At 33.9% G+C, this 15,437-nt stretch overlaps 2 protein-coding genes across 3 annotated transcripts in view; both read right to left on the reverse strand.

Moving 5' to 3' along the window:
• Nucleotides 1-2,128: 2,128 nt before the first annotated feature.
• The window catches only part of LOC111057851 (threonylcarbamoyladenosine tRNA methylthiotransferase), a 65,536-nt gene continuing 52,227 nt past the window's right edge, over nt 2,129-15,437 (reverse strand). For both annotated transcript variants that reach the window (XM_022345319.2, XM_022345320.2), the window contains exon 10: nt 2,129-2,445. In XM_022345319.2, the coding sequence (XP_022201011.1) occupies nt 2,215-2,445 (231 nt within the window). In that variant the 3' untranslated portion in view covers nt 2,129-2,214. The remainder of the gene's footprint in view (nt 2,446-15,437) is intronic.
• Nucleotides 9,810-11,503, reverse strand: LOC120351353. Its single transcript, XM_039428299.1, has 2 exons — nt 11,463-11,503; nt 9,810-10,186 (listed from the first exon to the last, which is right to left on the reverse strand). Exons 1-2 carry the CDS (start codon nt 11,484-11,486, stop codon nt 9,893-9,895), a joined length of 318 nt encoding a protein of 105 aa, XP_039284233.1. The 5' UTR covers nt 11,487-11,503; the 3' UTR covers nt 9,810-9,892.

Below are 15,437 nucleotides of genomic sequence, written 5' to 3' on the forward strand. Positions count from 1 at the left end.
TGTTTGTATGTTGTGTCGGCAAGATGTCGGTGTGAAAACGGCTAATGGCTGTTGGGGTTAGTGTATCAAAAATATGCTAACATCAAAATCTAATCTCCTTCAACTTACTGGCAACAGGTCAGACCGAGTTGAAAGCAGATAAAGGTCGAGAGAAAATACTATGTTTTCTTTCCGTTATTAATTGCATGCGTCATTGCATGCAATGAATAGTCAACACGACAGCTTATTTTTACTAAGTTACATTGATATATTAATTGCATGCGTTATTGCATGCAATAAAAATCCACTCAACAGCTGAATTATGGATGATTCTATTCTGATTTTAACTGTAATATTGGCGTTCGAAGTAGACTTTACCTATTGTATTAACCTTAAAATGCAAAATTTTCAAAAAACCTTGTACATACGTCGAGGCACAATTTAAAAAGAAATATACCTGTCAAATTTCATGGTAATCTATTGCTGCGTTTCGCCGTAATTGAGGAACATATAAACATAAAGAGAAATGCAAAGCCGTCGACTTGAATCTTAGAACTCATTTCGCTCGGTCAATAAATCGAAATTTTAAGAAACCACAAATATCCTGGATGAAAAGGGGAATCAATTGTTATGTATAGATTTGAATCTGAATGTCTAGGATCCACTAAACAGTCTACTAAATTCATAATTTTTTCTCCACAGGAGAAACGTTTAAAGCTGGCATCAAATGATGTCACCACATTATTAACATATGTAAATTATATATTTATATATGTATGTCACGTGGATTGAAGGAGCGTTGTTTGTGACGTTGTTTGTTGATTGAAGGAAGATTCTATTTTACTATTCAAATAAATCATAATGTAATTTACTTATCCACTTCGAGATTTACATAGTGATAATAAGTAGGAAATGAAATGTATAGCAAACACTTCAGTTGCTATGTAGGCCTACTGTATTGTATTATGTAGTGTCTTATATTTTACTAAAGTGATGAAGTATCAGAAAATACTATCATTCAGCATTGTTATGTATTATTTTCAATGTCATTTTTTTTCTCTTTCTTTTCAATAATTTAAAATTTGTTATTATTTTAAATAAGTAGATAACTTAACTATTGTTTGTTTTTAATCATATTATTTGTATTTATTTTTTCGTATTGTTATAATACTTGATAGAGAGTTGAGTGTAAGAGAGGGTCAACTGCGCCCTAACTTCGCTTTCTAAGAAAAATAAAGGCAGTCATTCTATTCATGTCACCATAATATATATATGTATTAAACAACAGACGCTTTCTAAGATAAATAAAGGCAGTCATTCTATTCTATTCATGTCACCATAATATATATGTATATATATTAAAAAACAGATGACATCCAATTTATTGGAGCGAATGGAATGCCTTCATCTTCATGTGTAGGCAACACACCACACCAACCTTGTTCCTGTGAGACTGACCTTGTCTCTGTGACACTACACTTGTTCGAATGGGACTCTACCCCTCTTCTTGTTCCACTGACACTACTTGTTCCAGTGAGACAGACCTTGTCTCTGTGAGACTCACCTTGTCTTTGTGGGAACTTGTTCCTGTGAGACTGCCATTTATAAAACTACTTGTTCCTATGAAACTTGTCTCTGTGACACTAATATCGTTCAAAAACACTACTTGTCTCTGTGAGAACTTGTCTCTGTGATACTACCCAAAAAAATGTGTGAGTAACTAAGGATTTCAGACAGTTTGATAATTATATTTAGGTATGTTTCTTACCGAAGAACAATGTCCTAGAATTGGCTGGTAATTCGATAACACTCTGTATAGTGTAGATTGGTATAGATAAATAGATTTGTTATTTAGTACCCTCATGATGCTGCCACACATTTATAAGATTAAAATTTCAAGGAAATTTTGTAATTTTTCACCATTATTATCTTGGCATTTTAGAACCCATTATTCCATAAACATTTTTCTTTATTTGAATGTAAGGAAACCACTCACTAGTCAAAAACACTTCATCGTTTTACAGAAAAGAGTGATAAGATCATAAAATAGAAATCAAGCGTCAAACATTCTCCTCTTCTCCGTTACCCGGTACATATTCACTTGGTGACATTGGATAAGTATAAGTGACAAAAAATAAAATGTTACAAGTAGGATTTTCATTTTTTAATGTATACTGAATAATAATTATCACAATGATATTGCAGTGTTCTTTGATTTCAACTAAAACAATACTACTATAGAAAGAACACCCAAAACAATCTAGCAATAACCAAAACAATGATAACAAAGAAAGTGTAAGGCAGCGATTTAGCAGAATTGATATCGAAAGCATCTGATTTTAGAAGAGTGGCAGGGGTTTCCCCGACAACACAGAGAACCTCTCCGACCATGGAGTGCTTGCTGGCCGTAGTGATTTTCACCTCCAGCATCTTGCCAAGCCATTTCGGATTCTTCTCAACTAATACCTGAAATACATGAAATAAAAATGTTAATGTTCATGACTCAGTTTGCAATAAAGCGGCTTAATTTGAAATCTCTATTGAATAGAAAATGTCATGGAGATTGTGATAATAAACGACCGTTCAATCACTATAGAAATGTAGAAACGGTAACACGAATTGAACCAGCATGAGATTTCAACTCCGATGCAACTCAACTTGTCCCAGCTCTACTTCCTTTTACAATTACCTGTTTATAATATCACATAATGACATACTAACGTGGTACCATAGAAGAGGGATAGCATAAGAATATATCCCATGATATAAGGCGTTTATGTTCCAAATTTCACTGTCAACTCAAGTCGATAATCCAAGTATTTATTTTTAGTGAAGCTATGAGACGCTGGTTGTCTCTCAAACTGTGCCGTTCTTTCACTCACCTGTCAACCCAATTAGCCAATCGGAGAGCTTCCTGGCCTGCCGAATCTAAAAACGCTCTCTGGAAACGCCTGAAAAAACGCTTAATATGGTCTGGCCCTAATAATAGACAGTAGTCGACGGTAATCGGCTTGAAATTCGGAACATGAAAGACCTATACCATGGGATATCTCTTATGCTATATTTTCTCTATGGTGGTATAAAGTGATTACAATGTTATTATAAACGATTTAAAAGAACGACATCCGCTTTGGATGAATGTGAATCCCGCTTTGGTTGCCTACAAATCCAGTAGGAGGAACCAATCAAAACGATTCTACTAGAAAAACTCGTATGGCTATCTGTTGGTGTTTGCCTGATATATACATAAATCTATTAGTCCAGGCGCTGGCTTACATTGAGCATACATGAGAGAGGCAGAGAATTTAACTTCGGATTATTGTTAGGGGGTCTTTAGTGTATATGAAACTCGATGTCGTCACGTCCCAGGGTGGCCGACAGATTGGGGGAGAGTGGGGTAAGTTGTAAAAAACGCGCGCTTATAAAATCGCTTGTCCTGCAGTTACTATTCATAGTACTGCTTTGTATTTTTTCTCAACATTATGTACACATAACTGGCTTTCAATGTGGTCCTACACATATATCTAGAAAAATGTATTTTTTATTATGGACTTTTTTTTATTTCTCGAATAGTCTTTGCATTCAAATTATGTATTTCAGGAACGCTATCTTATGTACTGTTCACCGCTCATAACTTGGCTTCTGAGGTCTGAGGCGTAGGGGGGGGGGGAATTAACGAGTGGCGCCATGTTGTTGACGACTCGGTAGTGTGACTACAAACCCTAAACAGCAGTTGACCGGAGTAAACGTTGAAATGTTGTGTTATTTTTTCATTAAGTTAGTAGCCGTTTTAAAATAATTATTGAAATATTTATAGCGATTTATTAAATTAGTTTTAAAATTGTTATAGTGATTTTGTGGAATAACCTCAGTAGAACTAGCATTTTTACAATGTCACAGACTGGGGTAACTTCTAATTGTCACGATATGTATGTACATTTTGATTTATTTTTAGTAAAATATATGTTGGATGAACAATATTGAAAACCAATAGAGAGTAACTTAACCATTATCCCCGTTATATTGTCATAAAATCCACCCTTTTTAGTACATCTTATAATAAGTCTTAACGAAGTGATATTCAGAAAAAAACAATGATTTTTTTAGTTTCATCGAAAAAGTTGAATTCTGAGTTGAAAGTTGAACTTGAATCTTAAACTCTATTATTTTATGTAACGACTAAAAACATTAGGATGTAATTTTACTTATAGATCGCTGGTTAAATTACAAATTTGGTGGGATGTACATCTTAATATTGGCGAAGGCAAATAGACCACAGCGTTTGTGTACTCGCTACCTGGCTCTCCAGTGCCATATGTCAACTAGATCGACTGCATTCCTTCTAGAGGCCAAGTTACGAGCGGCGAACAGTATTTTCGGTCGCTGAACACGATTTTTCAACTCTCAAGCCTTAATAATTGATAATTCTAATCATAATATACAAATTATGGTCAAAATTACAAACTTCATCCTCATTATCATTATTTATGATTACATTGTAATGTGTTTCTCAGTCGATAAAAAACTAATATTTCATGAAGAGAGAATACTTATTCGATTTACTTCAATGATAGCTTTGGAATTGCGAAAGTCAAGTAATGGATTAAGTGTTAAGCAAATAATAGAGGTTACCCCATAAAGAGTACCGTGTAACAGGAATAAAATATTTTCTTAATACAAATTTAAAGTTGAAGCACAAATAATGCCAATTACTCCCATGTGATATGACTAAATATTTCATTACAAAGGAAATAAAACTCTTTACATCAAAGTTATTAACGAGATGTTAATAACTTAATATTTAATAGATTCTATTAGATTAAACATAACTTATCATACACTTGATGAACATATGTGTTTGTCAAGTTCCGTTCAATCTAATAGAATCTATAAAGATTAAGTTATTAACATTTTGTTAATAACTTAGGTGTAAACGCAGTTCTATCAATTCATTTCTGTATCTACGAATAGATACTTTTCATCTTGCTGAGTTTGACTGATTGGCTTGGGATGGTACTTGAATGGAAGTGGAATTGATTGAGTACTTTGTAATCTACATAAATAAAGTACTGGCTTATAGACTTTATAAAATAGCTTACAATACAGCAAAATTATAGATGAATGTACATAATATAGACTAAGAAAATAATTATTGAACTGTATATGATACGAAAAACTATTTGTAATAACTAAAGATAATATTGTTATGCATCTACATAAATTGGCGGAGCTTTGGACATATCAATGTCCATTCTTCAGAAAGAATATTGAAAATATCCTTCCCACTAACTCTCTACCAAAACGTTAATTTCATCAATTCAACTTAGGATTTATTTATAAATGGAAATATTGTAAAAGTTTTAATTAATATGAATATTCAAGAGAAAGAAAAACAGAAAATTAACAAAGTAAAATAATTATATAGGTAGATAAGATCAAATCATTGATTAATAGAATGGAGTAGGCTGAAAGTAGATCAGGGTAATCAACTTTTAGTAATATACAACAGTATGCAGTGAATAATTAAAAAAAACATGAGTTTATATAATATATATACATACATATATATATATATATATATATATATATATATATATATATATACATATATATATATATATTATATATATATATATATAATATATATATATATATATACAATTTATTCTATAACAGGTTTATAGGTTTGTATTGGTGGGATGGGTGAGGGATGGTTGTCATGTGATCGTTCTAGGGCTGGACAGTTTCAATCATTTGTTCCAAAAGATGTTTTTTTTTAAGTCAGGATGAAGTTCGCTCGGCTCTCGATGGACCTGATAGAAACAGGAAGTGCATTCCATGCACGACAGGCACTGACTAAAAAGGGATTTTGTGAAAATAGTGGTTTGATGGTTGGGTATCCTTAAAGTACTTTCTCCGGTTCTAGTAAGTGAAGCATCTATCCTCCTACCTTCAGAAAAAAATTGAAATAATCTTTTAAATAGTTCGGATTTCCGTATTTCAAGATATCTCTAACAAGCTTGACTATTCGAAAACGTCTTTGATCGGGAAGCTTCAATGTTGAACTGGCAATGTGGGCAGGGGTGATATGTTCATGACGTTGAAGAGAGTAGACGATACATAGACAATAATTCTGGCAACGCTGTAGTTTATCATTCAGAGTGACTTGCATATCGTTGAGAACAGAATTACAATACGTTAAATGTGGGAACATATGAGATTGAACCAATAACAATTTAATGTTTCTAGGGAGGATGTCGTGCATTTTCTTCAATGAATGCATCGCTGAAAATACCTTTTTACATGTTTTGTTCACTTGTTCTGACCAGTCAAGAGTATTATTCATAATAATTCCTAAATTTTTCACTGAGCTTCAGTAAGGAATGTCATTACCATCAACACTAATTTTGTGAATCGATTCAAGGTCAATATTGTTTATAAGACGAGAATATCCAATTATAATGTTTGATGGGATTGAGCTTAAGGCCATTTTTCTTTGTCCATTCAAATATCGAATTGATATCTTGATTCATAATTCCAACTGTTTCATCTATTTTTGTTATGGTACAGCTTGAATAAAATTTGAAGGTCATCAGCATAAGTATGGAAGCTGGAGAACTTGATAATGGAAGAAAGGTCATTAGCATACAAAGTGAATAGGAGAGGACCTAAAATTGAACCTTGTGGTACTCCATGCATAACATTTTTCCAATTTGACTTGTTGTCACCAACAGAAACACATTGTATCCTACCTAAGAGATAGGATTTGAACCAATCTAGGGAGTTGCGACTAAAACCAAGAATAGCTAACTTGTTTAAAATAACTTTATGATCAACAGTATCAAATGATTTAGAGAATTCAAATAGGGTGAGGATGGTCCATAGCTGACCTTACATCATCTGTGACACGAAGGAGAGCTGTCTCAGTTGAATGGAATTTCCTAAAGCCTGATTGAAAGTTATGAAGCTTTCTATTGTTGTCTAGAAATTTTACAACTTGAGCATGAATAAGTCTTTGTAGCACTTTGGACAATGCAGGTAGAATACTGATTGTCTGAAATCCTCAACTTAATTGGGTGATGCAACTTAATTTAGAGGGCGAACCAGAGCAAACTTCCAGTTTCCAGGGAAATTGCCTTCTTCAAGTGACTTGTTGAAAATGTAAGTAATGGTTGGTAAAACAGCAAATAACATGTTCTTGATAAATTTAATAGGAATTTGGTCTACACCCATAGCATTACTATGAATACGTTGATTTGCTTTGAAAGTGTATTCTGAGATTGGGTGGAAATGAAATTGATCAATAAGTGGTACATCTAATTTTGTAACCTGCTCTTCAAGATCATTGATATGATTACCAATGACAACTTCGTCGCGTTGGTTGGAATGTGAAACGAAATGGTCATTTATATTGTCCAATGTGTCACCTGGTCATATGGGACATATATATGAATCATATATTTATCTCATATTGATCAGGATTTTAGAGTTTTAAATTTAAAAAGTTTAATAAACAGTGTTTTTGTCTTTGAACAATCTTTGTCATCGACAGAAAGATTGTTTATTTCATTTGTTGTCAAAATTAATGTACCTTCTCTTTTGTTTTTAATAACAAACGTGCCGCTTGTGCGACAGATAAAAATATGTACTTGAAATGGCTTTCATGTTTGGCATTGACTGAGTTTATATTTAATACCCAAAATTTTACTTTTGGTCAGTGAGTGAGCTCGTTCGGCTGATCCAGTGAAAAAGGCTAGATTTCGGTTCGTTTAATAATACAGTTACTCTGTCACAGATCGGGCAGTATAAAAATAATTGTATTGTTAAGGGAGACGGGTTCTGAACCTATTCATTGGTTCAGTTAATATTTGTTCTTTTAAAATACTAAAGTCGCGATTTAAAACAGTGGATGCCAAAGGGGGAAGCCATTTCAAAAAGGTAGGTGACTACTGAATCATTGTTCTTAAATTTTCATAACCACAAAGATTGAATCATCATTAGCAGCAAGCGAGTGTTTTCTCCATTAATTCATATCAATCTTATTTATAATGAAATTAATCTTGTTTTGTTATATATATATATATTAAAGATTCATTAATTAAAGTTCTAGTTATTCTGTTCTTTTTTTGTTATAATAGTTTTTCCCCTTACAAAAGTTATCATAGTTCTTTTTCCCCCCTTACAAATTTAATGGTAAATCAATTTGGGGATTTGATTTCTGTTTGCCAAGCCCGAATTCTTTTATTCCCTGCCAAAGTGATTTAGAGTCTTGTCTATTGTTTGTAATAAAGGAATTCAAGTACCTAATCTTTTGAGTTCCATAATTCCTGTTTGACTCTATTTCTAAGGCTCCTATACACTATCAAACTGTCCAAGTCGAATGTCTTTTTAAAATTTCTATGTGCTTTGTCTCTACGTCCCATCATCTTAAGTATGTCTTCAGTCATCCACGGTACTCGTCGTATTCTATTAATCCTCCTTGTGGTTGCCATGGAGAAAATTGTAATGTGAAATTTTCAGTTTAATATTATTATCAACATTTTTATAGTTTTTGCTTTTTAAATGTGATTTTGTGTTTGAAAATAGTTTTCTTGATTTTAAAATTTACAAAATAGTAACTCAGGAAGTGAAAGTGCAAATTTTTATTGAGAAAAATGAAGAACCCAAGACATAACCTATAAACTTTGAGTGTTGATAGGAAATGACATTGGGTAATACGGCAAGGCAGAACATCCGAAAGGATCTCTCTGCCGATAAAAGCCATAAGAGTAAATAAATAAATAAATCCTCCTTGTCACATAAGGTGCATGTTTGTCACACAAAGTCAAAGTCCAATTCTCGAAAGTCTTGACCATGTCATCAACTGAGGGTAACGCTTCAATTTGATGCCATGGAGTCTGAGCCACATCAGTAAGGAAGGCGGCTTCATCAAAGTTTTTGAAGTCTCTATAAGTGATAATTTTCTGTTCTGGCTTAGGTATCTTATGGGAAAGTATACAGTAGATCAAATCATGTCCAGAAACAACTGGGTCTGGGATTTGACCTGTTTGAACAAGCTCGTTGGGATCACTGACAATGAGAAGGTCAATAAGTGTGTCTGATTTACTAGTATGATGAGTTGGATCGAGAGGTAAAATAGTCATGTTTAGGCATTGAAAAAGTAGTCAAAGTTACGATTTGTCATGTTCAAGTCGGTGTTCATATCCCCCATAACTAGTATACGGTTATAACAAGGCATTTTCGAAATCTCTAAAATGACCTATTTCTGGTGGGTGATAACAGATACCAACGAGTAATTTATCAGAACTAGATAAGGATAATTCAAGTAGCATGAACTCTGGTCTAGAACAATACTCCAAACATCTCCACGTTTAGATGTGATTAAAACTTTTGTTTTGATACCATCTTTCACATAAACTGCTACACCCCCACAAACTTCATTTAATCTATCATTTCGGAGGATATTATATCCAGGTAATGCAACAAGATTTGATAAGAATACTAGGCTTCAAAAAATATTCGGAAATTCCAATTATATTGAAGTCCTGAAAACGGAAGATTGCTCTGATTTCATCAATGTGACAGCTGAGGGATTGGATGTTAAGGTGAGCAGCCTTGAAAAGTTTTTTGAAAGAGTGGAGCTTATTTGATAGAAACAAACCTGTGTCATTATTAATATTATTGAAATAATCATACCCTACTTGAGGGCGAGTGAGCTGACGTGTCAGTGAGAGGCATCATGGAAGCAGCAGACCAACCTTGAACTGACCTCAGAACGACACATGACGGGGAAAATGGGGATGAAACTGATAAAACGTAACCTAAATGAAAAAGCCTCTTGATTCGAGTGCATTCTGTATGCCTTGACAGTTCGGCTCCCTTTACTATTTAAAAACACTAGTTCAAAAATTCACTAAACACAATAAGATGTAGATGTTGTGATCTGTGGAGTTCCAGTGGTGAATGATCCGAATGGTGAATAAGATGAAGATTGTGGAAGAACTGATCTAGGTAGTGGAAGATCTAGTCCAAGTGGAGGTAAAGCGAGAGGGAATCCAGTAGTGGAAGATCGAGTCCAAGTAGATACAGAGAGAGATGGAATCCATTGGTGCAAAATCGAGTCCAAGTGGAGATAGAGAGAGATGGAATCCAGTAGTGGAAGATCGTGCACAAGGTGGAGAAAGAGTGAAATGGAATCCAGTAAAAACTGCAAAAGAGAAGAAAAAGCCAGCAGAAAAACGAAAAATCTTTGAAGAAAGTTATCACTTGAGAAATGATACATAATACAACTGATAATGAATAATATTTTCATAAATGTATGATTTACTGTGAGAAAGAATCGAATATCAAATATGAATATTAGTAGAAAGTATTCAGATAGAAAGAGAAAAGGTAATCTACTGTGACAAAGCAAATAAACATTTGAACATGCTGGATAGCTAGTGGAAAAATCACAGGGAAAAAATGATAATAATGGGGAAGGATAGAAGAGATAGAAGAAATGTGCACAATTGAGAAGAACTTTTGAAACTAAACTATAAAGTAAGAAATCCAACATATTGTGATGGAATTAATCAAGGAAAGAAGAAGAGAAGAGAAAGAAAGAGAAGAAGAAGAAAAAGAAGAAGAATGGAAAATAATAATAATCATCTTTGCAACAATCACAACAATCCTAACAGTTATAATAAATGTAATAACCACCACAATATCCTAGTAATTATAATAACTATAAGATGAAGAGAGAAAGAAAAATGAGAAGTAGAGGAGACTATTGAGAAAGTGCTAGAGATTATTTTAGATGAGTTTTAAATAGGATTGAACGGTAAAGTATGAGAACAAGGGCAAACAATTATTGGGAGTTGCAATAATGATAAAAGCAGCAAATTGAGTACTGTAATATTTTAGTGATGAATGTCTGAGATAATGTTAAATGAAACACAGCCCCTACATAAGCATATGAACCTACCTCTCTGTTCTATCAATAACTCTTCACTTTAGTTTAATTAGCTTCTATTGTTCGAGCTGTGGCAATAGTAGATGATATCATTATGTACACCTAATATAGAAGAGATTACTATCTATACCTATAGATTATATCTATATCTATAACGTATGTTAATCATCCAATTTATTTGAAATTCAGCATTTCGAAAATTATTAATTATGAAACCAATTTTGGTAAGAGATGTAATTTGTAAGAATAGAGATAATAATTTTCTTAGTCCCCTCTGGAGTATAAAAGTTGATTCATAGAACGTAACTTTGAGAATTAATATCAAGATAAATTATTAACAAATGTGAATAATTTGAATAATTACCGTATATAAAATCATAAATAGCAGTGGAAAGATTCATTTATAGAACAGAAAGCCAGCTCATGAAAAATGCCAAGGTATATCTACTGTGAAATCTATTAATACGAATTTCCTATTATTGTAGTAAAGGGCACCTTAGTCATCAATTCCTGAAATGATTCAATTTACCTTTATTTTTAGAAGGTCGGTCATCCTCTCGACTGTGTGGACCTTCTTGGATCCTCCCTCGCCGATAGAGATCTTGATCCTCCCGTCAGATGACCAGACATTCCTGTGCCCATGACGGTCGACCGCAGCGTTGAGGATCTTGAGACGCTCCGCAGTCAGATCCTCGCGAATGGTGACGCCGGAACCCTTCAGCTTCCTCTTAGCGTCGATGATCATCTTCCTGGTCCGGTAGCTGCAGAGTCCAACTATGATGGGTCAGTCCTTGAGTTTCGCTTGCCCTTGTTGAGGTGGTTGACGCCTTCCAACGCGATGCGAGTGGTTGACATCCGCCAGAGTCACGGGCACGTTCAGCTTCTTGTTGAAGACATCATGCGCCAGCAGGTCCGTGTCTTCTTTGTTGCTCTCAGGGATCCCAAAAATACGTATTGAATGTCGGCGCCCGTATTGCTCGAGTTCGTCAACCTTTAGGTGACAAGACACCTCCAGCTCACGAATTCTATCGTGCAGCTGCTTGTTCTCCTCCTTCATTGTCTGAAGATAGACTTTACAGCCATTGAGACAGCATTTTGTACAGATTCTTCGATTTTCTGTCGAATAATGCGGAGGGTCTCTTCAGACAATGATCCAGAAATAGCTGGAGAAGGCCCTGGCTTCAGAGCGTTGACCTCATTCTTTGGTGTGCCTCTGTTCGGTCGGACCATATTGTACCGTTAGGTGGATTTACACTTTTACAGGCGAGAAGGTAGACTGAAGAATTGGAAATGTTTTTTCAAGATAAATAAAAAGAGTGTGAGTTAATCAAAAATATAATTTCACTATTGAATTTAGCTCGAGAAACTGAATAATTTGATGTGTAATTTGTAGTGAATTGAACTGTTGAACTCTACGAAATATCTATTTGAAGACGGAGCCGAACTAACACACATTTACTTACTCGCCATAGCCAGAGAATGTGGGATAGAAGATATCTTTGTTGAATCTGAAATATTTGGAGAGAATACTGTTGGAAATCTATTGAGGGGAGATCAGTATAATTAAGGTGTGAGAGCAAGCAATCAATTCAATGAAACAATTAAAAGAAGGACTCATGAACGGTTCAAATATGAAAGATTGTCACAGTATATTTGAAAGAAGTCAGGAGCTATTTGTGGAGTTTTTTTAGAATCACAATGCAAAATCAATGACTACTTGAAATTTATGACTGATTATCATAGTTTAAATTATCTTAAATTGTATTCATGCTCATAAGAAAGGACTCTGGTATTGCACATAGAAACTGTACAAGAAAAGATCCCATACTTTTTTCATTCAATCACACAAACTATATTATGGAGTCTGTGTTATATCTAGAAAATGTGAAAAAATACCCACAGAAGTAGAAAATCATTTCCAATAAGGAAACATTAACTCTATACAGTCAATACATTGACTCTCTGTCAAAAGGAAACCCTTAAAGTTTAATAATGTGACAACCGATAATGCTTTGGAACAAACCCTCATTCGATCATCTAAAACTCATAAGTGAGTGATTGTAATAGCTAGTACTTAAAAAGCTTTCCTAAAATGGCTGCTACTATATAAATAAATCTTCCGTCAAAGATATTCTGTTCAAGTATGTTGACATCATTATGGATATCACTGGAGATTGTGAAGAAAAGTCATCGAAGGAAGTAAAACAAGAATAATAAGAGATGAGAATGATTTTAAGAAGCATAACCTTCTCACGAGAACATTACATTTTTCTTCAAGACTCTGATGGACAACAAAATCTGCATAATGTTATCAATGGTCTGGAAGCAAGTGAAGAAGTGTGTGATTCTCTTTTAAATGTAAAAAGAAATAGTTATTCGGTCTCCAACGATTTTTATCTGAACATAGTTGTGGCAAATTGTATTGTAGAAGTGTATTCTCACCTATAAAAAGAAACAGAGTTCTGTCATTCTCCACGATGCAATCAAACAAAAAATCCTAGTCTTAGTTCATTCTAGAACAAAAAGATCTAATCTCTGTATTTTTACTAGGTAGCTGTTCAAATATAATTCAGCATCGAAGTTTTGATGCAGCATGTATTTCTACAATAACCGCAATCTCTGTCAACATCTGATGGAAATTTGAAAAAAACGCTTAATCTCACTTGGCCCATGAAATTGTAAGTGAAACTAGTTGTGGATTTGACTAAATCCCTAAATATCGTTGATAAATTCGCATAATGATGACATGGCTCTCCTGAATTCAACTCCTACTTCACTCTTCAAAACTTTCAATACGCTGCAAGATTATGGAAACTTTGTGATGAGAAGAGTTATGAAAATTCTCAATGAAGATGGAGTGATACAGGTGGACATAGCTTTTCATGTCTATGGTCTAAATTCAAACAAAGGTAGTGAGCATACTAGAAGCAGCAGAGTAAAAGAATCACTCCAATAATATGCTCTCCAAACCATCGAGACTTGATTTCTAAATCTGTGTCAGAGATTTATTAATGTGACATGCAAGAATCTATAAAGGAATAATCCATACGTTAGATACGTGCAGGAATACATTCATTCATTCATTTGTGGATAAAATTACAAATCATATAAATATGTTTGGGAAAGAATGACAGGCATGGCCCAAAACTATTCTATTCCCAAATTCTGATACTGAATAGCTTGTTACCATTTCAAAACAGTCTGAACGGTAATACCATAATTTTATTGATGAATCAATCAAAAGTTAGTGAAATACCATTATAATAATATTTTAGAAATAATTTGAATAAATATTTAAATTTCCATTTCATTTTGATTTGACACATCTATCTAATATCTATTATTATATTGGATATAATTTCTCGAAAGTTCAAGACAAACTGGAGATTCACGAAAGATTAACATTTTCATACTAAACATAATTATTATGATAATGAATAAATGATGAATTCAATTTCCACCATAAAGAACTAAGGAATTCCACAAACATTTCTTGGAAATTAACTGACTACTATATCAAGTAAACGTGGCCAGTGTGTAATTAATAATTTAGCCTGCAGCGCATCACAATAAATTAATTTGAAATAAAAACAATAAAACATAGACACATATAAATATTACCATTATTCTATCTTAATATATTTCTTGAAACCCAAGTTTCGTTTATTTCAAACAGTCATTTCTTAGTTTCCTTGCAGAATGATATGAAGTTTGTAATTTTGACCATAATTTGTATATTATGATGAGAATTATTAATTATTGAGGCTTGAGAGTTGAAAAATCGTGTTCAGCGACCGAAAATACATAAGATAGCGTTCCTGAAATACATAATTTGAATGCAAAGACTAGTAGGAGCGATGCTATAGACAGGCCACTACGCGCATTAATCATGGGGGAGGACCGCGCCGCAGCGTAACAGTGCTACTCATCCCCCTCCCACCACCGCATCTATGATCGTAACCTCCAAACTATTTATATCATTGGATTCAGGATGAAACGGCCTGCAACGTTTATTGGGAGCCTTTTCCTGTAAGTCGGCTAACGACTTAAATATTCGAGAAATAACAAAAAATCCATAATAAAAAAATACATTTTTCGAGATATTTCATTTTTTACGGAAAAATTATGCGGTTTATCGTTATGTGTGCATAATATTGAGAAAAAATTCAAAGCTGTACTATGAATAGTAACTGCAGGACAGGCGATTTTATAAGCGCGCGTTTTTTACAACTTACCCCCCTCCCACCAATCTGACGACCACCCTGGGACGTGACGACATCGAGTTTCATATACACTAAAGATCCCCTAACAATAATTCGAAGTCAAATTCTCTGCCTCTCTCATGTATGCTCAATGTAAGCCAGCGCCTGGACTATATATATTATAGTGTATATTTTCAGCGGGAGGGTCCCACCAAGCCTGATATATAATTATGTATTACGTCATTGGGCCTCGACTTATATTTACATAAGTAAATTAACCGTGTCATTAATAAGTACGGAAA

Source organism: Nilaparvata lugens, chromosome 5, assembly GCF_014356525.2.
Source record: "Nilaparvata lugens isolate BPH chromosome 5, ASM1435652v1, whole genome shotgun sequence".
NCBI lineage: Eukaryota > Metazoa > Arthropoda > Insecta > Hemiptera > Delphacidae > Nilaparvata > Nilaparvata lugens.